This window comes from Carlito syrichta, unplaced genomic scaffold (genome assembly GCF_000164805.1).
Source record: "Carlito syrichta isolate Samal-C Ts95f unplaced genomic scaffold, Tarsius_syrichta-2.0.1 Scaffold137179, whole genome shotgun sequence".
Taxonomy (NCBI): domain Eukaryota; kingdom Metazoa; phylum Chordata; class Mammalia; order Primates; family Tarsiidae; genus Carlito; species Carlito syrichta.
In genome coordinates this window covers 152832-180213 of record NW_007081275.1, presented here as the reverse complement: position 1 = coordinate 180213, position 27382 = coordinate 152832, and the positions used below count along the sequence as shown (strand labels likewise).

General features: G+C 38.3%; 1 protein-coding gene across 3 annotated transcripts in view; it reads left to right on the top strand.

Moving 5' to 3' along the window:
• The window catches only part of LOC103251211 (catenin alpha-2), a 120015-nt gene that overhangs the window by 20895 nt on the left and 71738 nt on the right, over positions 1–27382 (top strand). For all 3 annotated transcript variants that reach the window (XM_008049806.1, XM_021708445.1, XM_021708444.1), the window contains exons 4-5: positions 12793–12944; positions 25378–25491. In XM_008049806.1, coding sequence (XP_008047997.1) covers positions 12793–12944; positions 25378–25491 — 266 coding nt within the window. The remainder of the gene's footprint in view (positions 1–12792; positions 12945–25377; positions 25492–27382) is intronic.

Sequence of the window (27382 nt, the reverse complement as noted above, 5' to 3'; positions counted from 1 at the left end):
TAGTTCTGGCTACTCGGAAGGTTGAGGTGGAAGGATCGCCGGAGCCCAGCAGGTCAAGGCTGCGGTGGCTGGGAGCAGCCACTGCACTCCAGTCTGGGCGAAAGAGTGAAACTCCAACTCAAAAAAAAAAGAATGAGAAGGAAATCTCACCCACTTAATAATAACCTTTAAATTTGTCTCAATACCTTTTTTACATGACGGAGACCTACATACTCTAGGTATTATAAGAATCTAAGTTTTTAAATATCCATATAATTTTATCCTAAAGTAAATGCAGGGTTTCTGGCTCGAAAAAACATTCTTGCTTTCAACAGTAACATGCCAGTTCCCCACCTTCCATTCCCTTCAAGGAAATGTGTTCAGAGCAGATGAATTCTGTACATACAGAGGAGGTCTGTATTACAGGAGAGGAACCATAGAATTAGGAATCTTGGAGCTTATATAGGAATTGATGCTCATTGCTCACCTCCTCTCCTAAGAGGGGGAGAAAGATCTTTTCTCCTTAATGTTAACAAATTCCCTCCAGGAGAAGTACATAGGTTGTTATAACCTTTTGGAATAAAAATACAAAGCTCCTGTTTTTTTTCCACCCTTCAAAATGTAAGCATATGTTTGGGGAAATAAGCCTGCACATCTCTTTCCAGATTATTTTACTATTTTGGGAGTATTATTGAGTCATTCTTTGAACCCCAGGTTACCAGTAGTTTTTGTTCAGAAGCCCTGACCATGTAGAAACATGAAAATAGTTTCTCTACACGGGCTTATTGGTAAATGGTGTATTCTTTCTCAAGTCAGATTCATCTAGCTCTCTCAGCCTGAGTGGCTAAAGAACCACCTCAGAAAACACAACTTTGACCAAATAGTTTACAACAGGGTAATGTAAATGGTTCTTAGCCAAATCAGAAGTTGCTTGACCTCTCATAATAAGATAAATGCAATTAAAATTACACTGAGAAACAATTAGCCACCAGAATGGCAGAACTTCAAAAGTTCTGGAATATATTCTGATGTCAAAGATGAAGAAAAATAAGTGTGTCGTATTTTGCTGGTAGATGTGCAAAACTGAGGAAATTTGACATTATCTGTCAAAAGAACATTTATCATTTGGAAAGCAATCTCACTTTTAAAGACCTGTTCTATATATGTACTGGCAAAAATATGAAAACACATATGCACAAGCTTAGGCCTTATAAGACTATAGACTGGAAACAACACACATATTTACTCCTAGGGCACTCATTGAATAAATTATGGTACAAGGACACCATAGAGTAATATGCAGCTAGAAAATGGAATGGGAAATAGATCACCATTTAATCTCCGGATATATCATTAGGTAAAAAACAAAGTGGAGAAAATGATGTACAGTATATTCCATTTATTTTTGTGAAGAAAAAAATACATAACGTATAAAGAGAAAGTCAGATATACAACTTTATTCTGATGGTAAAGCCCCTAACATGGAAGTGGAGATAGGGTGGGAGGACATACAATTATAGGATTTACAGTTACATGTTTGTGTGCTATACATTTGGGGTGACATAGTCAGAACAGACAGCCCTTTTCTAGTGCCCGCTTGTCAGAGTCAACCTGAAGGAAAGGACGTGAATCTTTGGTTCTGCTTGAAGTCAGGACATAGTACTCATTTGTCACTTCAAGGGTATCGGCCACCAGCATCTGTGGTAGTGGCGATAGAGTGGCGGAGGGACCTACATATTTTGCCCAGCAGGATCAGTGATGGTGTCAACCGGAAGTGGTAGCCCAGGTATATTAATTGTGCACAATGGAGGCTGCAGTAAGGTTCTGTCACCTGGATTCTTTGGCAGAGGGGGTATCTGCCACACCAGGGATAGGTATTTAATTCAAAGATGAAGAACACTCTGGCAATCACTCACTTGGAAGCACATGTGCTACATTCTTGGAGTACTCCAGAAATAGTCTTGGTGAGGAAAACTAGGAAGCTTTGCATGTAGCTAGAGGGACTGAAATACCAGGTGGAGATAAAAGCCAGGAAGTTCTGTTTTTTATGGCCAAGGTAACCCTCAAATGACCCATCTGCCTTGTTAGCCCTTCCATATTATACCTATCCTCTGACACTAGCTGATTTGTTCCCTGGCAGTGAAATCCCCTCTCCAGTCACACCAGCCAAGCCCACCCCTCTGGGTCGCCATTACTCTTATTATCCATGTCAGTCATTTGGCATCTACCATATACCGCCCTAGGTTTCACACCCTGTAAATTGCCCACTTGTCTATGTATTGCCTGTCTTAATGTTTGTACCTATTTCCTGTGGTCTGTCTTCCTCTGTCTTTCTACCTGGGGGCGTGGAGGGTGTGTATGCATTTTTTTTTCATTAAATTTTAACCTCTTAAACTCTGAGACCACCCTCTCATGACTTTCAGCCTCGATTAGAGTTGAAGCTTTAAAAAGGTTTATTAATTAAAAACATAATGACTCAGTACCTTATTTGGGGGGGATTATACCCTTTTTAAAATTATATACTTAATGATCAAGATCAGAATCTTTTAAATTATGTGCAATAAGTTCTTAGCAAGTGCTTTATTACATCTTAATGCAATCTAAGTGTTTAAACCTCAGGGATGCCAAATTAAACTGTATTTATTAAACTTGGTTTTGACAAACACTGTAAGCTAAATAAAGTATCAAACTCAATTCTTTATTCAGTCCTTAAGTTTCAGAATTAAATGTGACATCCTTTTCTCTTAAGTTATAAACCGTTTGTGATTATTTTTGAAACGCTTATTTTAAAATAGAAGAAAACTTTCCAAGCAAGCATTTTCTTTCCTCAGGGAAAGGAATTTGTATCTAGACAAGAGCAGATGGATGCTCCCTGATTCTCTAAGGATAGTTGTCGTGAATGGAATTTAGAGAGTTTTTTTTTTCTCTTTTTTCTAGGCAGTCCTTTTACATCTTTTATCAAACAATTCAGCTCATGGGTTATGTATGACCTTCTGGAACTGAAATTTGATTTTTATGTTTGAAATATACATTATAATTTTCCAAACATGAATTTATGAAAATGGCAGCCTGAAGGAACTCCCACAGAGGGAACAGATGATTGACTCTGATGAAAGAAAGTCCAAGAATGTACACAGGATGGAAGAATTAGGACTGGTCCAGATGATGATGGTTGTTTGGGGAGGGAAAAACAGCTGATAAATTGGCACGAGGGAAAAAGGAGCAGATTAAGCTGGGCTACTTTTGTCCGTGCTCCTGGATTTCAATTTTCAACATCTTCCAACCTGATAAAGTGCTCTAAAGACAGAATATAGTAAAAGCTGGTGTGTCATTGGTCTAGACAGAGGAAGATTTAAAATTATTGAGATTATTTAAGTTTTATTTCTACACTGCTTTTGGGAGGCTGAGGTGAGTGGATTGCCTGAGCCCGTGCGTTCGATACCCGCCTGGGCAGGCGAGACCTCATCTCTACAATAAAATAAAAAAATTAGCTAGGTGTGGTAGCTCTTGCCTGTAGTTCCAGCTACTTGGAAGGCTGAGGCGGAAGGATTGCTGGAGCCCAGCAGGTCGAGGCTGCGGTGGCCGGGAGCGGCCACTGCACTCCAGTCTGGGTGACAGAGTGAGACTCCAACTCAAAAAATAAAAAAAAAAAAATGTTGAGGATACTTTGCTTGAGGTTTAAATTGATGTTTGAAATATACATCAAAATATACTAAAGTGTGGATCACCTGAGCCCGCGGGTTCAAGACCTGCCTGGGCAACTTGGTGAGACCTCATCTCTACAATAAATCAAAACTTAGCTAGGTGTGGTAGCGCGCGCCTGTAATTCTAGCTACCAGGAAGACTGAGGTGGAAGGATCGCCGGAGCCCAGCATGTCGAGGCTGGTGAATGGGAGCGGCCATTGCACTCCAGTCTGGGCGACAGTGTGAGACTCCAACTCAAAAAAAAAAACACAACAAAAATATATATATAGACACACACACACACACACACACACACACACTAAAGTGGTACAATATACTAAAGTGGTATAAATTTGAGATAGAAGGAAAATAATTTCACAAAAACATTAGATTAAGCTGGGCTGTTTATTGGCAGCTATTTCATGTGAGTCAGGCAAAATGAGTTTGAATTTTTTTTGGCAAGGTATTATATTTTTGGTGAAGTCTAAACTTTTTAGTGATATTTCTCTCCTCATAGATCTGGTGAGGTCTTAATGGACCATAATATTTAATGCTGGCCTGCTGGGCAGTTAAGATAAAGAGGAAAGTTCTAGAAGTGAGTTGATCAAGTTTTATCCTGAGGGCACATTTCATGGAAATTATCAAAAATGTAGCACTGTTGTGAGGATGATATGGTCCTTCTTAGGGGAGAGAAGGCATAGACATGGAGAAGCTCAGTTTTCAAGATAGATTATACCAACTTCCCAGTTTTCACTGTCAGCACTACTTGGTGCACTATTTCTCACAAGCCCCGCCCTTTTGGGGGTAGGGGAATCATGGCTGTACCTCCAGGTTCTGTCCGAAGGAGACTGGGTGATTTTTGCCTCATGTAAATGAAGAAACAACGGTGTGGATAGGCAGACGCAGAGAGTCATGGTGTGAAGACAACAGTTACCAGAATCATTCACTGTGAATCATTTATGCACCAAGCACCATAATAAGCATCTTACATGCATCCCACTTATTTGTAAGTGCCTCAGAGGCAGAACGTATTTGTGTCACTTGCCACTTGATTCCCAGTGCCTCGAGTATTGCTTATATTTGTATATACAATTGAGTAATAAATCTGTTGAATACATTAGTTCTAAGCTTTATGTAAACTCTGAAAAGTGGCTATTGTGATTCCTGTTTGACACTGAGTAAACTGAGGCTTAAATTTGTTGAACGACTTGTGTAAAATCAAATATCAAGATTAAATTACACATTTTCCTGGAACCAATAAATGTATGACATACCTCGACCAAGCATGGTTGCTATAATTAAGCAGAAATTTTCATGTGTCCTGCTAGCTGTTTTTACTGATATTTTAACTTATGGCATAGCATACAGCATTACTTATTTGTTTCTGTGTAACAAACCGCCCCAAAACTTAACTTACCAGGTGATCTTTTCTGTAGAGCAGCTCATAACATGAGACTGTCCTCCATCAGAATAAGGAACCAAGAGCGTAAGAAAGGACAAGCAAGATGGAAGCCAGCTTTGTAACCCAATCCCGACACCCATCCTTTTTGCCATATTCTGTTGTACACAAGTGAGTTATTAGCCCACGTCCAAGGTGAGGGGTAATAGAAAGGTGTGAACACCAGGAGAACAGGATACTTGGGAGTCCCTTTAGAGGCAGCCTAACTCACACATGCATATTTGCAAATGCATAAGGATGGGAGAGATGAAAATAGTAATGAATAGCATAATTAGATAGAACATTAGTGTAGAGTGTGTGGACAAATCCCACAACATGGGCTTAATAAGGACATATTCGACTTCTGGTGCAATGGCCCTATTACCTTATGCAATGGTTTTCAGAGCACAAAAGATCCATTGAGGAAAGAGGGAGCCATGCAGTATGTGGCCAGGTGGGAACAGAAGAATAACAGAGCTAGACAATTGGGAAGGAAAGACTGAGATTTGCTCAAGGGAACTGGAGAAGTTGGTTGGACGAGAAGATGACCGAGTTGGAAAATTATACATAGAAATAAGGAAAGTTGGTCTCTAACTCAAATATCACAGTGTACATGCCAAAGGGAAGAAAAAACAAATGGCATAATGAGGAAAAATTCCATCTGACTTAGGTTTAGACAGTCAAACGTTAGTCTCAGAATCTCAGGAAAAGCCTTGTGGCCTGTGGTGATGAAAGTCACAGCCGAATTAAAGTGTGGATCAGGAGCAAAAGCTCTGGACAACGTGGGGACACCTAGCCAAGTGCATCAATAAGATTCCAGCAACCCTTGTACCTTGCAAAAAGGTGCACCTACACCTAGCGGAGAGCATGGACTTTGTTGATTTGATTACTTCTTACCCAGTAGGTGATGCTCTTACTGAGCATTCCTTAAAAAATTCAGAACTCAGCCAGCTTCTGTGGTTTGTCCTTCATTGTTTTTGAAAAGAGCTAAAGGTACAAATGTATCACAGTCTCAGTTTGGGTTGGTTCCTACTTTTACACTGACTTACTTAAATCTTCAGATTCGGTCTCCTAGAAAGTGATTATGCTTAACAGATGTGCTGAACTTTTGAGGCACACCCAGTGCCTTATAAATGTCAATCAGACTTTTCTCTGGGCATCTCTAGGCCCTCAGTGATTTATGTCATGCTGTCTTTTACCCTCTTTTACCATTCCCCTAGCATCTAATTGGAGGTCACCTGAATAATCCCTTGGCAGTATCTGCCATTTGGGGGGAAACAAATAGCACTTTCTTGATGTAGGGGATACTGGAAGTGCCCCAGAGAGTCTCCCCAAATTAATCCTTTCTTCCTCTAGTTCCTCTTCTGACACTTAAATCTTTATCTAGGCCGGGCTTGGTGGCTCAGCCTGTAATCCCGGCACTTTGGGAGGCCGAGGTGAATGGATTGCCTAGCCCGCAGGTTTGAGAACAGCCCAGGCAACTTGACGAGACCTCATCTCTACAATGAATAAAAAAATTAGCCAGGCATGGTAACATGAGCCTGTAGTTCTGGCTACTTAGAAGGCTGAGGGGGAAGGATCCCCGGAGCCCAGCAGGTTGACGCTGGGGTGTTCGTGAGTGTGCCACAGAGTGAGGACAACAGAGTGAGGCTCCAACTAAAATAAACAAACAAAACACCTTGATCTAATTCTAACTGCTAAAATGGAGGCTTAATGACTGAGATGGGAGGAGTATACTGTATTAATTTTTGCACTGAAATTAGCCTCACTTCTGGTCCAGTTGTGATATTTCATTCTCTGTTCAGATTTCTTTACTGTTCTCATTTTTATTTTTCTATTTATATTCACACTTGTTGGTCTGGTTCTTTCTCTAGAAGAGGAGCTTTGTTTATTTTCTCTTCTTTATACTCCATAATGAGATTTGTGGAAGAAACACACTCATCGTTTGTTGGATAAATGTACCCTCATAATTGGGCGACCCTTATGAATACAGATGTGCTTATTTGGTCCTGCTGAACTAGTTGAGGGTAGAGTTATGAATCTTTCTCCTTGCTCAGCAGTGAAGCTCCTCCTGAATTAGCGGTCCTGAAAGTATCCTAAGCTCAGGTTTCTGAAAGGTCCCCAGAGACCAAACTTAGAAAGCCCATTAATAACTTGGTTAATGATTCGTGAAACTCTTTAATAAAATTACTGAACCAATACGAAATGATGGACAGAAAAAGGGAGACTCCATGCGTGAAATGTGATACTACTCATTTTGTCCCTGAAGTATTGGATGACAAGGGAGTTTTTCACCTCCTCCATCTCCATGTCACATTCTTTTACTTCTCATCCTTCTCTTCCCAGCTGGATAAATTCTTTGTGCCATAAGCATAATAAGGGTTGAAAAGGTAAAGAATGAAGAAGAGAGAGTCTCTGCCTGAAAGCCATATGCGTGTGAAACAGTTGACGTAAAGAAATGCCAACAAACTATCCTAAGACAGTGTATTAAGTACACTAACAGTATGTGTGTGACTAGGATGCCATAAAATTCTAGAGACCTGTCTACTTTGAGTGTCTGGGGATTAAGGAAGGCTTCACAATGGCAGTTAATTCTACTAGAGATTGAAGATTGAGGGATTCACCTGGGCCAAAGACAAGAAAGTCCATTTCTGTATGAGAGAATGAATTACTCAAAGCTACATTGGTATGACATGCTATGTTTTCATTTCATATTTGAAGACATAGAAGTAATTCTATCTGATTGGAACGTTTGCATATATGTGGGAATAGGTGGTGAGACAGAGAGAGGTAGATAGGAACTATAGCAGGTGACAGATGGTTATTTGTGTTTGTTTCTTGATACAGAGGTTTTTAAAATTCATAGGAAATCATTGAGGCGCATAAAGCTGGAGCATGGACCTTTTATAGTTACTCAGAGGCAGTGAGGTTGGTTGGCTCTTTGTTCATCTCCACTACCTTTGGTTAACCTTGGATTTTGCCCTTTTGGTTGTCAGCAGTTCTATTTGCATATTTAACACAACTTCACATTCATTTAACTGATTCACCCTGTGCTCTGAATTTTCACCTCTGAAGTCTCTCAGGAGAATTTATCCTGGAACTTTCTAACCTCTGGTTTAGGATCTCAATCAACACTAGAATGATGTGACCTTGGTTTTTATATGCATACTTAACTCCGATTTTATTACTCCTGGAATGTCATCATTTTGTTGCCTGGTGTGTACTCGGCATACAAAAGTATAGCTAGGATTTAAAAGTTTATTTCCAACTTTGATCACCCTTTCAGGACGTAAGCTATTAAGAGCAATTTAGCATTTCTGATAAATAATGATAAAGTGGTACCCACATTTTTGGATGTAATTCTGAAAGTAGAAAGAAGCTTCTATTTATATTTCTGTATCAGAAATTCTGTTAATATATAATGTGTGAATCACAAAGGAAACGCTGTGTTTTGTCCTAATTAGAAGCAAAAGCGACATCATATTTGAAGTAGTTTGAGACTTTTTCTATTTCAGGATTACTTTGGGGGTATTTAATGTTTTAGATATGGTCAAGATGTTAGAAGAATTCTTTGGCAAACTCACATCTTAGGTTCTGTCAGGATGGATCATTATCTATAAACATGTTATTATTTTTTAATTTCTTGTCATTCTTGAAAGCAAAACAGGATAAGAGCAGACCAGGAAACAGAGCAGCAGTGTGGAGAGCAAATGTTATGTTGGTTAAAGAGCAGAATAGTTGGCCAAGTCCTAAATAATAGGAGCTCAGAGAAAGATTTTCTCAAGAGTCAGACCCAGAAATACACTGACTTGTGTTAAGAGAAATGAATGTCGTGTAAGTAACATTAAATATAATTAATCGAATGAATTCAAGTTTTAGGTTGTCTGGCTTGAGGAGTATAATAAAATCATTTATATAGTAAAGCTCGATTTCACTCTTAGTCCCCATTTTAAACAGTAAGGATTCCCCCTTCCACACACACACACCATTTTTTCCCCTAGAAATGTTGATGCTATTTCTGGTTCTACTCTCTTCATAAAAGTATCTTTTTTTTTCTGGCTCTCCTTACAATGCCTGGCAAATAACACTGTTGTCTATACGAAAGCCCGCCATCCAAATCTCACTAGAAAGATTCTTTACTGGACCCTTTTCTGAACTTGGGGTGTCAGAGTCACACTGGATGTGTTCTGGGTCCCAGGGCATCCCCCATGAAAATAGTTCATTTAGGCTTTATCTTTCTTCTCTCTCCCTTAAGGACAAAATCAGGCCAGGAGGTGGCTGAACCAAGGTATCACCCCCTGCACAAACATGTCACCTTGCACAGACAAAGCAAAGTAACTCAACAATGGTTCTTACCTTTTTAGTTTCAACAAGGGTCTTCATGGAAATAGAGATGTGTTCATGAGGGTTAAGGTCTAAATGGCAGGCACCTTCTAATTCAACTTTCTTACTGGCAGTTTTTAAGGTAGACTATGAAGTGTTTGATCGCAGTCATGATTTCTAAAAAACTTCTCTTTTAATGATATTGATCAAATTGATTTCTGTTATGTTCTGAGCCATGTGATAGAACTTTTTCAGAGCCCAGTTCTATACAAAGTACAACCTTGAGAACAATTTGTTGATTTCTTTTTTAAATGTTTGTATTATGAAAAGATTCAAAGGTACAAAAAGAATAGAGACTATTATAACAGATGCTTCTCTTCCCCCCTTGAAGGTAACTACCATATTTAAAGTGATAAATTATCCTTTCAGCACATATAAGAGTTTTTTTTAAATGTATGTTTAAATTATACACAGTTGTTTTCTGTGTATTTAAGAATTTCTCACAAATGAGATCACTTTTCAGTTTGCTTTTCCCACTCAAACTTTGACCTCAGGACTTACTCACTTTAATATGGTAGCTGTCCCCTGACTCACAACCCTAAGCCCATTTTGTCCCGCCCAGATTAACTGCCAGTGGATCTGGAGTGAGCATCTCACAGTGGTTCCTGAGTTAGAGGACTCAGAATATGGCTGGGGTATTATTGCCTGTTGATATCTCCTTTAAAGCAGTTATTTTTATTCTCAGGTTTTGGATTATTTTTTCCTTATTCTTAGAATAACAAGAGATATCTGTAACCATAGAGACACAAAGACATTCTTGTGACTCTAATGTATAGTCACTCAGCCCTCCTAATCAGCATCTCGGTAGAAACTAATACTTGGCCATGCCCTAGATAATGTCCCAACTCATTTTTTGGCAACTGGGTTTTACTAGAATTTGTCAAATTGCCTGACAAAATGATGTGTACCCATTTGCACTGCCATCTGCAATCGAAGTGTTCTCTTTTGTTCACATTAATTTAATGGGATTAATATTATTATGCTTAAATTTGTTTGCCCATGACACCAAGTATGAAATATCTCATGGTTTACATTGTAGATTTTTCAATTATTAGTGGAGTCAAGCATCTTATTGTGTACTTATCAGTAATATGAATTTCTTTTCTGTGAATTGAGTAGTCTAATCTTTTGTCAATTTTTAATATTTTTCCTTATTGATTTGTGGGAATACTATATTTATTACATGAGTGTAGGAGTACTAATAGTTTATCAGTTATACCATAAAGGAGAACAATTTTATGCATGTAAGGGCTACCTAGTAATATCATATAAGTCTGTACAATTATTGGTGGTAATGATTATGGTAGCTTGGATATCAAATAAAATAGAATTAATATAACTAGGTTTAAGAAAGGAGGATAAGCTGGGCTCAGTGGCTCAGTCTATAATCCCACACTTTGGGAGGCTGAGGTGAGTGGATTGCCTGAGCCCACGGGTTCGAGACCCACCTGGGCAACTTGGTGAGTCCTCATCTCTACAATAAATCAAAAATTAGCCGGGCGTGGTAGTGCGCACCTGTAGTTCCAGCTACTTGGAAGGCTGAGCGGAAGGATCACTGGAGCCCAGCAGGTCAAGGCTACGGTGGCCGGGAGCGGCCACTACACTCCAGTCTGGGTGATAGAGTGAAACTCCAACTCAAAAAAAAAAAAAAAAAGAAAGAAAGAAAGGAAGATAATTTTAAGTTGCTAAGAAAGATACTCAACCCCAAATGATAATATATACAAAAATACTTTCATACTCAAGAAGGTTTGTTTTAATTATTTGTATTATTCAGTCATGTAAAAGCATTTATTCCCACACAAATGGATAACTGAAATAGTCTAGGTTTAATGCAGTGGTTTTTGGAATATAGTTTTTATTTGATTTATGTTTGCAGCAATATAGCTCAATATTTCCCAAATTCCTTTTTCTATAAATGCAATTGAAAATCCCAATGAAAAATTCAAATAATGTAGAGAGTGCATCATGGTAATTCGCCAACAGAAATAATTTACCTACATGCATGCTTTGGTTTGATAATTTCTATTAATAGAATGATCACTCTGTTTTTCTCTAATACTCCTGCTTTTTTTTTTTAAGTTTGACTTTTCCTGGCAGAAATACATTTTTCTAGGAATGTTTTATTTTGAATACTCTAACTCTAGAGAATAAAGTAATTTAGCAGAGTTTCTCACACGGGGATTAAAATGGATATTAAAGTATCCACAGAGGATGAAAGTAAGTATAAAGACGAATCAGGCATGAAAGTTCAAAAATGAAAATAGATGAATGATGTTTCTATTTTATCGTCCTTGTAAATAAAATGAATTGTGCTCTTGGCTTTCATTTGCCATATGAATTGATTGCTACAAGATAACTGCTGAGAAAATTGAATTATAATATTTGAGAATCAGTGAATCTGCAGCATTTTTAAAGTAGTCAGTGGGGATATTCCAGACATCCCACTGAGTTTACTTTCCACAGACCTTCAGGGTATGTGCAGGTATCCCTGTGAAAAGGAAGAAAGGCCAGCAGTTTAGAAACTTTCATGTGCATCTTCTTTCAAGATGATCCTGGTAGGATGAGACACTGTCTTTGAGCCCATTTGGCATATTTTTCCATGTTCCTCTCTGCTGAGGGGTTCTACATTTCCCTCTTTTCTCTTGCATGGTCCTTCCAGGACATCTTTCCCTGGCTTCCCCCCGTGCCCACCCCTAACCCCAAGTCTAAAGTCTTGCACTTCTGACAACAGTGGCATGGATTGGATCATTTCATTCATATTTTATTGTGAAACCGTGTGGGTCAAGGTTTACTACTCACTAGCTATGACTATAACATCTGATATTGGTTAAATATTTATTGATATTTTCAAAGGGCCAGATTTCATCTAATACTTTTGTGTGCATTATCCCATTAAATCCAGAGGTAGTGTCTTGTGATATTTTAAAGACGAAGAAGTAGGTTTAGAAGGGTTAAGAAAACTTGGCCAAGGACTCGCAGCTGGGTAAGTAGCAGAAGTGCAACTTAACTCGGGGTTGGGATGATGTGAAATCGACATCACAGTACCTTAAGCAAGTTTCAAAAACTTTCTCTTTTGAAAACCATCACTATGCTTGGAATAACAGTTTGCTTTCCCTCTGGAGGTAAATAGCACAGAGACCACAAAATTGGGCCAACCGCAAACTGCACAGATGGATGTCCCACTCCAATGGACTGTCAGAATGCCCAAGGCTGGAATGAGAGGCTGGAATGTCCTTGCCCAAAAGCTGGAATGACAGGGCTGAGAGAAAAATTGCCTAATCAGCTGCTGTTCATTTTGTTTAACTCAGTGATGCCACGCTTTGCTGAACAAGTAGAGGTTGCCATTGAAGCCCTGAGTGCCAACGTCCCTCAGCCATTTGAGGAGAATGAGTTCATTGATGCCTCTCGCCTGGTCTATGATGGTGTTCGGGACATCAGGAAGGCTGTGCTGATGATCAGGGTATGTATGTGAGGCCTCCATGGCTCAGAGCTGATCAGACCTGCTAGCAGGGACTCCAAAGAGTTAACTGCCGTATTTATTTATTTTAAAATTACTCAGGTTATCTTGGTCAGCTGCTTGGCTCCTTATTTAGTCAGACTAGGTGTACTTTTTACTTACAAAATGATGAGTGATCTCAGTGAGCCCAGGTTAGCACTGAATACCCTCAAGTGTGATTCTATGCCTACTTCTTGCTTATATTATTTCTTAAATTTCATACTGACTTAGGGATTCCCCTGGTATTAGTCATGTGAGTGTTTTGCAAACACTCTTCCCATTGGGTTCAGAAAATCATGGGCTGGAAAGAAATGAAGATTACACAGTTTAATAGAGTTTATAATCATACTATTAATAGTAATAGTTATTATCATTATATAGATGTGAAGTGATACATAATTATATTCTCCTTGTAAAATAATGCAGACATTATAAATAAAGATAGATAGCTTTACAACAAAACTCCCTTATCACCCAACCACTGTCTTCCCATCCTCAAACTTCTGTGGTCAGGTAGGTGTGAGGTCTCTAAACCATTGTCTGAGGGATCATATATAAGCACAGGTCTAGAAAGTATACATCACAGTTTACTTTAAACTTATATAAGGCTGGGCTCGGTGGTTTAGCCTATAATCCCAACACTTTGTGAGGCCCAGGTGAGTGGATTGCCTGAGCTCATGGGTTTAAGGCCAGCTGGGCAACTTGGCGAGACCTCATCTCTACAATAAATTAGCTGGGCATGGTAGCACATGCCTATAATTCTGGCTATTTGGAAGGCTGAGATGGAAGGATCGCTGGAGCCCAGCAGGTTGACGCTGGGATGGCCTTGAGCGTGCCACTGCACTCCACTCTGGGCAACAGAGTGAGACTCAAACTCAAAACAAAACTAAACAAAACAAAAACTTACATAATATCATTTGTGCCTTGCCTTGTTCAGCCACAGTGTGTCTTTATCTATCTCTGTTATGGCACATAGCTTGCCGCATTCCATTTATCTGTTGCTTGGTATTCCATATAAGATGAGAATTTTTTTTCTCTTTACCAACACTTTAGCATAGTAGTGTCCAAACATTTTTATTAGTCATAGAAAGCTTTCTTCAAATTAAATTGCATATGCAAAAGCACAATTGATGACACAGACACTATGATTGAATCAGAGATGGAACCAGTATTAATTCCAAGAGTGTGATGTGTGATTGAAATATAATGGGAACCATAATTATAGTCTAATATTTTCTAGTAGGCATGTTAAAAAACAAAAAATAAGCAGATTAAATTAATCATAATTTTAATAGATTTCATGTAATCAAATGCATCAAAAATATCATCATTTCAACATAAGGCACCAGCCACATTTAAAGGGCCTAGTAGTTCCACGTAGCTAATGACCACTGTGTTGGACCGGTTGCTCTAGATGGTATTCCCATCCTCATCTCCATCTTCAACCTGCACAGCTGTCTCTGAGGCTGATCAATGAGACTGCTAAAAGTATTTGCTGAGCAGACTTTCAACATTTTCTCTCAGAGTGACCATTGAGTACCTAAACCAATCCCCTCCCCCCCACAAAAAAAACCCTACAAAACAGTAACAGTCACAACAAATATATTTTTGTGTGTGTGGTCCCTCAGGTATTTCAAAATGTTTCTATGATGTATTGTTCTCTCTGGACACCCTAGTCCTTTGAGGATTTTACAGCCGGTGTAAATTATCCTCCAAATGTTGGTGTCCTCGAAGCCATAAAATCCAGGCATAGTCTACTTTGACTGTGGTCCTCAGAACACAACACAATGCTTCTGAAATGATCTGAGCAGTCTCAAGTAAAGCATCACCAGACAAGATTTATCTTTCACTCATTATTGGCACCCATGCTTTTCCTGAAACATCTACCAGCTCCTTCACTAGAGAGCCCAATTGCCATCTTCTGATGTTTTCATCTTTAGTCCAGCTTGACTGGTTTTTTATGTTAAATGTAAACCTTTCCTTCATGATAATTTCATGATCAACTCAGTATGGCATATACTTAGCAATGTGGCGTTCAGATTTGAGATTTGAAGACTTTGAGAATAATTTTCTGTTCTTGTAACTTGCCCATTTTTATACCTGTTAAACTCTGACCGCCTTCAATTCCTGGCTCAAATGTTCACTCCCTAATTTTCTCCTTCAACAAAAATGACCTTATCTTTTAACACCCCTACCTGTTTTTGCTTGACCATATGTATTACACAATCTCCTTTTATCTCTCTTATTCTGATTGGAAAAAACTTAGACTGTGTTTTTCTCCTGCCCTCATACCATAACAACAGCAATCAACACAGAAGACTTCTGTGACCACGTGTGTGTCGGGGAAGGGGGGGTGGTTTCCTCCCACCACCAAGCAAGCAGTCTTCTGTCTCTAGGTTTTCTCCAATCAATTCCAATACTATCTATCTGGAGATAGCATCAGATCCCCAGATTGAGGGTTCAGTCTTCAAGGCTGTCCCCTTTATAAACACCAATTGAAAGTCTGGGCCTCCAGAAGTTTTGAACAACTGGCTTCAAGTTGGGGTTTCTGTGTTCCATGAATTTGCTAGAACTGCTCACTGAACTCAGGGAAACATGTTTTCTGGTTTACTGTAAAGGATGTTACAAAAGATACAGATGAGAGATGAATATAGAGTGAGGTATGTGGAGAAGGAGCACAGAGCTTCCATGTCCTCTCTCAGCACACCACCTTCTAGAAACCTCGGAATGTTCAGCTATCCAGAAGCTCACCAATCTCTGTTTTTCTGGTTTTTTTCTGGTGACTTTATAATACATAGGCATGATTGGTTGAACCATTGACCAGTGATGATCAATTTAAGCTTCAGCCTTTTTTTTTTCCTCCCCAGAGGTTGGGTGAGGCTTCTACTATCTATCCTTTAAGTATGTTTTGTTTTTTCTGGTGATCAGTCCTCATCTTGAAGCTACCTAGAGGCTGCCAACCGTAAGTCAACTCGTTAGTGTACAGAAAGACATCACTTTGTAGTTTCTTTGAATTTTAGGAGTTGTAATCTAGAAATGAGGTTGAAGACCAAATATACATTTCACAATATCACAGTTGCCCTCTCTAGAATGTAAAATTTTGTAAAACAGCTGTCTCCCATTCCCTCCACTATGGTATTTGGTTTGGCATGGAGCAAGTCTAAAACACAGGGAGCCTAATACTCATACTTACTCTCTCTCTCTGTTCATGTGTGTGCATGCATGTGCATGTGTGTATGTGTGTGTGAGAGACACATACACACATAGAGACAGAGAGAAAGAGAAACCTAGAAAGACCAGAAGAACACAGAAAAAAAAGACATAAAAATCAGAAGAAAGAGATATTCAGCCTTTTAAACCTTTAACAAATTATATCATTTTTCCCCATTACATACTAACTTGTGAAATAAGGTAATAGACCATGAGAGTTATGTTTTCAAAGCATTTGGTACTAAATCCCACTATAATCCTTAAGACATATTGCCTCTTTTGGCATTTTTCTGCTTTGTTAACCTTCACATTTTTGTGACAACCATTCATCTGGGAGGCTGAGGAAGTTTATAGCCATCATTCATTTATTTATTCATGAGCTGTGAAAAAAAAAACACCCAATTTTAGATAAAATGCCATATCTTTGTCACATGAAGTGTCATTTCTCTATCTCGACATTTCAAGTGATTTGATCAGATGGATTTCACACCACTTAAAATTTAGGGAGCGGGAAATGTACAGTATGTACAAATTGTTATTTTTAAAATTTTTCTCCATTCAACACCCAAATGACTTCATTTTGCACGTAAATAAGTTTTTGATTTTCTTTCTAAGTAAAATGATTAAGTCCACTTAAAAAAAATCCATTGTACTAAGTAGAGAAGATAAAGAATAAGTAGAATTATTTCTTTCGCAGCAAATTCGACCATGCCTCCTTCCCTTTCAAAGTGTTGATTATACTTTGAGAAAGAAAGAGTATTTTTTTTCACAAAAATAAATGCAGAAAGGATCTTGAAGTGACAAATTCTCTATCACCTTGCCTCTTGGCAGTCAATACATATTTAATGGCAATGTTGGTATCTGAATGCTGCAGGCCAGCCCCAGGCAACCCTCTGAAGTAGACAAAACTTGCTCTTCCTATGTACCAACCTCACCTTTCAACCTCACCTAATTTTCTCTTGGAATAATCTACTCTGCACCCTCCTCCATGAGACTAGTTTTTTTTTTTTTTTTTGCTTCTTGCTGTGGCTTGTCCCTGTAATCTGTTAGACACATAGGGATTTTAATCCACATAAGGTAGATTAAAAAACAAATAGGCAAATCTAGCATACCAGCATATAATCAGTTCTCATTATTTGCAGTAGTTATGTTATATAAATTCACTGTGGACACTAAAATCATGAATACTGAACCATTGCATCTAGGGGGTGATAAAGGGTTAGGATATTATGAACTTCTGGTCTTATTTTCATCAACTGATCAATAGATAACCCTGTTTCATGTAGATTTTAGTTTCAAGACACATTATTTAATATGTATTGTTGATTCATTAACATTGAATTCAATGGTCAGAAGTGTTAACTCATGATTGAACTAACATGTTTTTTTCCTTAAGGTACATCATAGCCTTCTTGTACTTGAGAATGCTAGATGACACTTCAGCACTATACTTGAGGGACATTTTAAGTAGATTAAATTATCAACAAAAGTCACAAAAAATGTGGCACCAAATAGACCACAAAAATAACACTTGTTTACACTAAGGGAGCTTAACTAAGAAGGCAGAGCATTGTGCTGTTTGACCTTGGGAACATGTACAGTGGGTGACTCAAATTTTTTTACACTCTCTTGTGTCCAAGAATAACTACAAAAACACCTTGACTATTGATTTTGGGGATTACAAATCAATTATACGGAGTAGGCAAATACACAAATAAGGAATATGGAAATAATGAGGACCAAGTATATATTTAAGACAGAAAGAGTTAAACTTTTAGTGTTAGAAATTAAGTGGGTAGGGTAGAAGGTAGTTATGTCTTGGTGTCAGAAGAGTTGTATTTAAGAAAATAGTAGTTTCCCTGCTATCTTGATGGTTTCTTTTGCTTTGTAGAAACTAGTCAGTTTGATGAGGTCCCACTTGTCGATCTCATTTCTTATGGTATGGGAACTTAGGTTTTTGATCAGGAATTGGTTGCCAGTTCCAAATCCCATAAGGGTGTCTCCTGCAATAGCAAAAACATGGAACCAACCATGCTGCCCATTGAAGCTGTACTGGATAAAAAAAATGTGGTACATATACACAATGGAATATTATGCAGCCATAAAGAAGGACAAACATGGACTTCGCAGCAACTTGGATGGATTTAGAGTTGATCATACTCAGTGGTCTATCACAGAAACAAAGAACAGAGTACCATATGTTCTCACTCATAAGTGAACCTTGAACAATTATCATAATACTCTAAGAAAGGGATTGGCAGTAGTGGGAAACTGCCAGGGGAGGGAGGCGCACACCTCATCAACAAAGGTACCTGCATAATGAACATTTGTATACCTAACCCTGAATTGTACACCATATCTTAAAAAAAAAAAGAAAAGAAAATAGTAGTTGCTCTCATAGGAATGGTCCTGAAAAATCTACAATGGTATCTATGAGTTCGAACTCTTTTGCATTAGGAACATATTAATTTGGTTATGTATGATACTTTCTGAAGCAGGGTAAGGAAATAATAGGGCCTGGGGCAGGGTTCAGATAAAGGTCTAGAGTTTACCTTCATGTCTCCCAACCTGTGTGCCAAGGTGCCCTGGAGCACTGCAATGTAGTTTAAATTTTCAAGGGTAACATATAGACATCTCTTCTATTCTACATGTAACATTAAATGAAGATAGTTCACAATTTAGGCATTAGGCTAGCACATATCTTTTGTTGGTATGTATGTGACTCTAAGTCTGTGGTGATCACAGTGATCGAAAACAATCTCAAGAATCAATGAATATCCAATTGGATTCCAAGAGTTGAGAAACAGTGCAACATACAACAGGTACTAAGCTATTAGGTCACAAAAATGGGTTAAGTTTATTGGACCAAACTGCTTAATTGATAGAACTGTTAGAGCTTTTTTGTTTGTTTGTTTGTTTGTTTTGTTTTGTTTTCTAGCCTAGAGGCACCATGAAAAAAATTACTGGGGCCATGAGGGTGCTATGAGTCAGGAAAGTTTGGGATCTGTACCTTAGCTATTTTGCTCGTTATCTTCTCTATACTTCATTTGTACAGAGATGTTGACAAGTACTACCACAGCTATAAAGGAATGATATAGAATAGATCTAGCACTTAGTAGGTTCCCAAGAAATACTTCTTTTCCTCATGTTGCCGGTATGAGGTTTATTTTTGTATAATCAATTTCTCATGAAATGCAATCTGTTGAATAAGTGAGCAATAATATCACAATTGCAAAAATTGGCATTAGAGTATTTGTCCTAGCTAGAAAATAATGGGTTGGAAAGCCTTTAGAAGTAACTTAAGTGACTAAATTTATTGCAGATTGCCATTATCCAGTTAATCAACTGGCCCCCTAAGGGTCTCCATTTTGTTTTCTTAACTAATTAATTAGAAGTAATTCAAAATGGTATTTAAAAAAATAGTGATTCAATCTTGTGCAGTCATTGATCAAATATTTGCTGAAAGCCTACTAGATGTTTGCACTGTTGGAGCTGCCCTAAACAGAGAGGTGAACAAAGTAGACAAGAATTCCTATCTTTAAAAGATTTATAATCCTTTGGTAGGAGGCAGAGAAGGAACAAGTATATACAGTGCCAAACACTGTGCCTTGGAGAAAACCAAGGCAAGGTAACGGGGATAGAGCTCATGGATTGTATGAAGGGTGGTATCTGACTTGGAGAGAAGGCGACAACAAGTCTTAAAGGTATTTGGTTGAGGGAGCATGTTTCGGGCAGAGGGAATGGCTCGTACAAAGGTCACAGCTGGGAGCTGGACTGGAGGTGGAAGGACTTCAATGAAGTGGGCAGGGATGTAACATGATCTGACTTAGACCTTAAAGGGACCACCCTGACTATGCTGGTGAGAATGGAATGTACTCGGCAAAGGCAGAAATAATGAGATCAGTTAGGAACTTTCAGAGTAATCCAGATTAGAGATGCTGGTGACCAGTCATCCTGAGTAGGGAGATTTTTTTTTTTTTTTTTTTTTTTTTTGAGTTGGAGTCTCACTCTGTCGCCCAGACTGGAGTGCAGTGGCCGCTCCCGGCCACCGCAGCCTCGCCTGCTGGGCTCCGGCGATCCTTCCGCCTCAGCCTTCCAAGTAGCCAGAATTACAGGCTTGCACTACCATGCCCAGCTGATTTTTTGATTTATTGTAGAGATGAGGTCTCGCTAACCAGGCGGGTCTCGAACCCGCGGGCTCAGGCAATCCACTCACCTCAGCCTCCCAAAGGCGCGGGATTACAGGCTGAGCCACCGAGCCCGGCCGGGAGATTTTTAAAATCTTGACTTTGGGTCTCTAATTCTATTACCTAGTCTGCAACTAATTCCAGTAGTGTTGAACTCTGCTGGGAAATCTTCACACATCTCCCAAACTCTCCTGCCAATCTGTATTCTAATCCTTCTCCTAATGAAGTTTGCATATACATATGAGCCTTTTCTTTAATTGGTCCTTATTGCATTTTACTCACGTGTCTAAGTGAAATGACTCTGAATCTAGGCGCTCAGGTGCTCTTTTACAACTGACACTTGGTGTTACCCTGGACAAGTCACATGATCCCCATAGGCTTCTGTAATAGACACAAGTCAATCTCATAGACTTAGGGGAAGATATTTTATTTTATTTCAATATTTTAGGGGGTACAAATGTTTTTTGGTTACATGGATACATTGTATAGTGGTAAAGAAGTCTGGACTTTAATGGTATCTACCACCCCCACCTGTGCACATTGTACCTGGTAGGTGATTTTGTTTTTTATTCCTCCCCAAATTTCCCCTTCTGAGTCTCCTGTGACCATTAAACCATTTTATAGGCCTTTGAAGTTCCTTTAGTTTGGCTCTCACTTATAAGACAGAGCATGCCATATTTGATTTTCCATTCCTGTGTGCTTTACTTAGGATCATGGTCTCCAGTTCCATCCAAGTTGCTTCAAAAGACATTATTTAATTCCTTTTAATGACTGAATATTATTCCATGGTGTGTGTATGTGTATTATATTATGATATATTAATTATTATATTTGCATATTAATATTAATATGACATATATTAATTAATTATACATTATATAATATACGTACACATACATACCCCGCATTTTCATTATCCACTAATCAACTGATAGACATTTAAGTTGATTGCATATCTTTGTAATTGTGAATTTTGCTGTGATGAGCATGCAGATGCAGGTGTCTTTTTATATAACAACCTCTGTTCTTATGGTAGACAGCTAGTAATGGGATTGCTGGATTGAATGGTAGATCTACTTTTATTTCTTTGAGTAATCTCCATACCGATTTCCATAGAGGTTGTACTAATTTTCACTTTCACTGACAGTGTATCAGCATTCCGTTTTCACTGCATCCATGCCAACATCTGTTGTTTTATGATTTTTTAACAGCCGTTCTGATTGGTATCAGTCAGATACCAGTAAGGTGGTATCTAATTGTGGTTTTAATTTGCATTGCCCTTATGATTAGTGATGTTGAGCATTTCCATATGTTTGTTGGCCATTTGTATATTTTCTCTTGAGGGAACTCTGTTCATGTCATTTGCTCACTTTTTCATGGGTATTTGCTTTTTTCTTGCTGACTTGTTTGATTTCTTTGTATATTCTGAATATTAGTCCTTTGTCAGATGTGTAGTTTGAAAATTTCTTCTCCCATTCTGTAGGTTTCCTACTTGCTCTATTGATTATTTACTTTGCTGTGCAGAAGCTTTTTAGTTTAATCAAGTCCTACTTGTTTATTTTTATTTTTGTAGCATTTGCTTTTGGGACCTTACCCATAAGCAAATAATCTTTTGCCTAGGCCAAAATCCAGAAGAGTTTCTATTAGGTTTCCTTTTTGGATTTTTATGGTTTCAGGTCTGAAATTTAAGTCTTTAATAGGGGAAAGATTTTAGAGGCTAAATACTTTAATTGTACCATTTTACAGATATCACTCACATTCACAATAGCAGTCAGATAGCAGTCAGACAGTAGAGGAATCAGGAAACTAGTAGACCCAAAGTGGTTTATGTTTGTTGAGCAAAGGTCTTCCCTGAGAGCACACAGACAGAACTGAGGCTTGACACTCAAACTCCAGCCACCAGTCTAGTGAACTCCATATTTTGTTTATTCCTTTACTCTATAACACTATCTAATAATCCAAGTCTGGTCTCTCTGAACTTGCTTGCAGATTTCCCATAATTTTCTTTGTTTCTTTTAATTTATGGAGTCCTTGATCAACTGAAAAATACTTTTCAGTTTCCGTTTTCTCACCTCTAAAACACTCATACATTTAAAAATGAGTAATTAAAAAATAACACCATGATTAGGAGACACATGAAATGCAACTAGCAAACTGCACATGCACAGAACTGTATATATGGATGGCTTGGATGGTTTTGCTGCATGCTTAAGGTATGTGAAAATGCATATGTTAAGCTTATCTATGTGCCTGGTAGTATTTGTGATGGTTAAAACTTGGCCTCTGAAACCCTCAACTTGTTTGCCAATTCTGTCACTTGCTAGGTGTGACATTTTAGAAAATTTGCTCAATAACTCTGAGCCTGTTTGTACACCTATAAGATGGAATTACATTTATTTCATTAGGTTGTTGTAAGGATCAGATTCTTTCGTTGAATGTCTGTCCCATAGCAGGTGGTAAACAATGATTGCTATTATTATTGCTGTTGTTGCTATTAGGTATTTTTTTAAATGAAGCACAGTATTTATTATGATAATTTATGAATTTAGTTCATTTGTATAGTTTGCCAAACATTTTCCTGTACATCTAAGCGTAGGAGTCCTGTGAGGCAGGCAGAACAAATATCAATTATAATTTCCATTTTATAAGAGACACAGAAACAGCGAAACTAATGACTTGCCAAAGAAATATAGCTTGTGAGTAGAAAGATAGGCCAAAACATTCAGACCCCCTGTGTTCACATCTGGGTTATTATATTTTTTATTTTAAAAATTTTCTTTATTTTGGTTCTTGGGCCATTGTCACTTGAATAAAATCTTGTCATAATTAGTCTTATGCTGCCAGGTTGGGTTTGTCATGGACTCATCTACTAAATGCACAGATCACTGAAATGTTTGGACACAGTGCTGTAAGCACTGTCATATTCTGCTTATTTCTATTGAGTGAGGTTTTTGATTTTACTTTTCTTTCTCCTTTTCAAGAATTAATGTTGAAAAGTGCTTGTAATCTTGTCATCTCATCTGTCAGCAGAATTTACCAACTTGCTGTAATTGTTCCGTAGTACACTCCAGAAGAGAGAGGAATGATCAGATATTGTCTCTGTCTACAGCAAAACTACAACTAGTTATTTGAACCAGGTTCTGCCTACCCCACCCCTCCTTTAGTTAATAAAATATGGGGAGAACACTTCTTTCTTTTCCTATTCTTTTGATATTTCTGTGAAAGAAAATTGAACTTCTGTAGATGATGGAGTGAATATTAACAAGGTTGATGGCGAGTGAGAAGGAAAAACAAGAGTGATATGCCAAAGCTTGGAAAATTCCTAGGCATAATGTGATATTGGCATGAAGGACCCTATTTTATGCCTGTCTGACCAATCTCAAGGCTCATCAATAACCACACCTGATTAATTATTCCGAGGTATCCAAAGAAACCAGCAGAATAAAAATATGTTCTTTTGGATGGGGAAATGGACAACTGCATCATCAGGGCTGCTTTTGGTCTATTTGTTTGAAAGACAGAGCCCTGGAAGGTGGTCCTATATGCCAAGACACAGTTTATTATGGTCATCACTTTTCTAGCTAAGAGAGCTGAAAATCTCACACTGATGCACTCACTTGCCTTTATGTACCATCCTCACCACCACCCAGAAGCCTTTGAGCAGGTATAACCTCTCATATCTGAGTTTCCCGACCTGGAAAATGTAGAAAATTGTGTCAACATCGTAGGAGTGTTGAAAATTTTGTATGCCTTAGTACATGTGAACTCTGAGAGAAATCAATGACAAACACATGGTAAGCGCCTAAGACATGTTATCTGTTATTATTCCATTAGATATGGTAAGGTGTTTTATTCCTGGGCTTATGTATTCATTCTTATCTTTTCCTCAGCATTGACTTTATAGATTGGAAAGGATCTTGATCTAACTTCTACTCCTTTTAAGCTATTTTATAGCCCCGTTTATGTTTAATTTGTAACGTGAAAAAACTACTACAACAAAAAACCAATAAAGAGAAATATGTTTGGAGTCTGATACACTTGGGTATTTAGGTCTAATTTCTGATTCTCTCACTAACGAATTCAGGGACATGGGGCACGTTGCTTAATTTCTTTGAATCTTGTTTTTCTTGTCTCTAAATAAGAGGAATCCCTGTCACCGTGCAGGTCTGAGCTAAATTGATATTATATATGAACAAGTTATTTAATATTTAACACATATGTAGCCATTGGCTCCTTCATTTTAAAAACTGTTTATTGAATGAATTCATTTGAAAATCCTAAGTAATAAGGATGGCAAATGTTTAAAAACTGCCTACTATGTGCCAGAGACTGTATACAGAAGTCATTACCTAATCATCATAACAGTCATAGAGGTATCTACTGTTATAAACACCAAACTACAGAAGAGGAAGATAAAGCTAAGAGAAGTGAGACAGTTTGTTCATGGTGACTTGGGAGCTCTTATTCAGGTAGCCTTGACTGCAGAGTCTGTAATTGTAAACTTTTTGCCTGTGGCTCCTTGGCCAAATCAGATATTTCAATATTTCTAGCCATTGGCCTGGATATGTTTATAGAGCAAAAGGAGAAATGTAGAAGTATAGGTGACTTTTGTTGTTGATGATCATTTTTTCTTCAACAGATTGCAAGGGTGGAAATAACACACATATATAATTTTTCTTATAATTAGAGAGCATTTCATGTCGAGTTAAACTTAGTCTTGATACACCTGCAGGAGGAAATAATAATTTATATTATAATATAATATATAATAATATGTAATATATATTTAAAATTACAGTATATATTAAGAAGTAAATTAGTACAGCTTGATTTTTCCAACTTCATTCCAGCCAATATCCACCCACATAGTTAATCCTATCCGTAAGATGCTATAAGCTATGTGTCCTGGGGGCTATTTAGCATTCGCGATGAAGAAGTGTGTGGATAGGGGTGAAGTTTATCAATTTAAAATATGCTAATTTTTCCTTTTTTCTTTTTAGACTCCAGAAGAATTGGAGGATGATTCTGACTTTGAGCAGGAAGATTACGACGTGCGTAGCCGGACAAGTGTTCAGACTGAGGATGACCAGCTCATTGCAGGGCAGAGTGCACGAGTGAGTGGACACCTAGTACATTTTTTTGGTGCACAGGGGTTTTGTTTACCAAAGTGGTTTAAGGGAATTTTTGAATTCCAGGGATTTGGGACCCCAGAGATTCACAGGTCAGAAATCCACATTCTCCTCTGGGGTTGTTTATAGCAATTCACATTTAACAGATGGAAATGATCACTACTGCTCCTGATCCTTCTAACTCCCCTCTTTCTCTACCACTTGAAACAAAGCAGCCACATCACGGCAAACTCGTGTGTATAATTGATTTTGCTGGGGTTGGGTATTACAATAAGACAGTAAACACACAGAGGACACTGTCATGCTCAACTTTTGCATTGGAAAAATCTCTATCGTTCTGCTTAAAGTCCTTGCAAGAGGCAATGAAAAATGTAGAATCAAGGTACTACTTTGTTAATGACTGAATATTGTCCCGTACTCTGGTCTAGGGTCTGTGATATTTGAAACCATATCTTGTAAAATTGGTTCAACACTGTTAGGTAGCAAGATAACTTTCTGTTTCCCCATGATGCCTACCTATTGCCAGGGCAGTAGCCCTAGATCTGTCTGCCATGTGATAGAAAAATAAATTACAGAGACATACTACAAATATGCCAATTGAAAGCATGGAGCAGGAAGCAACAGAAAGACTACCAGCTCTGCCTGGCATCTGAGCACTCCAGGATGCTGTTTACCAACACAAGTGGTCCAAAGAGCATCCTGTAATTGGACCAATCAGCTAAGCTGTGTTAGCAGAGAGTTGGTGTAAGTAATCAAGGCCAGTGGTAGAAGATGAAATCCTTAGAGGCTGCAAGAGGGTGAGACTTTCCTTCCTTTAGAGGCTTAGTTTTTTGTTTTCTGTGTTTTTTTTTTGAGTTGGAGTCTCACTCTGTCGCCCAGACTGGAGTGCAGTGGCCACTTCCGGCCACCACAGCCTTGACCTGCTGGGCTCCAGCGATCCTTCCGCCTCAGCCTTCCAAGTAGCCAGAATTACAGGCATGTGCTACCACACCCGGCTGATTTTTGGGTTTTATTGTAGAGATGAGGTCTTGCTGCCCAGGTGGGTCTCGAACCCGCGGGCTCAGGCAATCCACTCACCTCAGCCTCCCAAAGGCGCGGGATTACAGGCTGAGCCACTGAGCCCGGTGAGGCGTAGTTTTCATAGAGTAAAAAACAATCAAATTATAGTATAACTGAGAATTAGATATTCTAATTTTCTATGTTAAATTTTACTTTAAAAAAAAGATAATGAATTGAAAGCAGGAGATTGAGAGAGATGGGAATTTAGGATGGGAATTGGGAAATCCCAGAAAGCTGAAACCACCTTGGGAATTATGAAATAAGAGTAAACAACCAATAGGAAGTTAAAATAAGGATGACTCCAAGGAGATAGTGATTCAAGAAAGACGTTGTACTTAAAACCCAATTTCTCTTATATGCTTTATGCCCTGATATTCTCACCCAACAAGTAAATGATCCAGAAGATATAAATGGACATTGATAGGATAAATGTGAAGGGGAAAGTCAAAACATTAAAGACACATTGATTTGATTTCAGACAGATTTGGTTTTGAATTGTAAAAGGAAGAGTTGCAACCATGCTCAAAGCTCTGCGTTGCTTAATTCCTCTGGGTTTCAGACTCATCTGTAAGATGTGAAAAATAGACTTACTTGATAGGATTCTTGTGAACATTTAATATTTGTAAAACAATAGGCACAATATCTGAAATACAGTAAGTGCTTAATAAAGATGGCTGTGATAATTATGATCTTTTTGTCGAGAAACCTCTTCTTATCATTTGATGGTGACAGTAGAAAAGTATATACAGCCGGGCTCAGTGGCTCAGCCTGTAATTCCGCACTTTTGGGAGGCTAAGGTGAGTGGATTGCCTGAGCC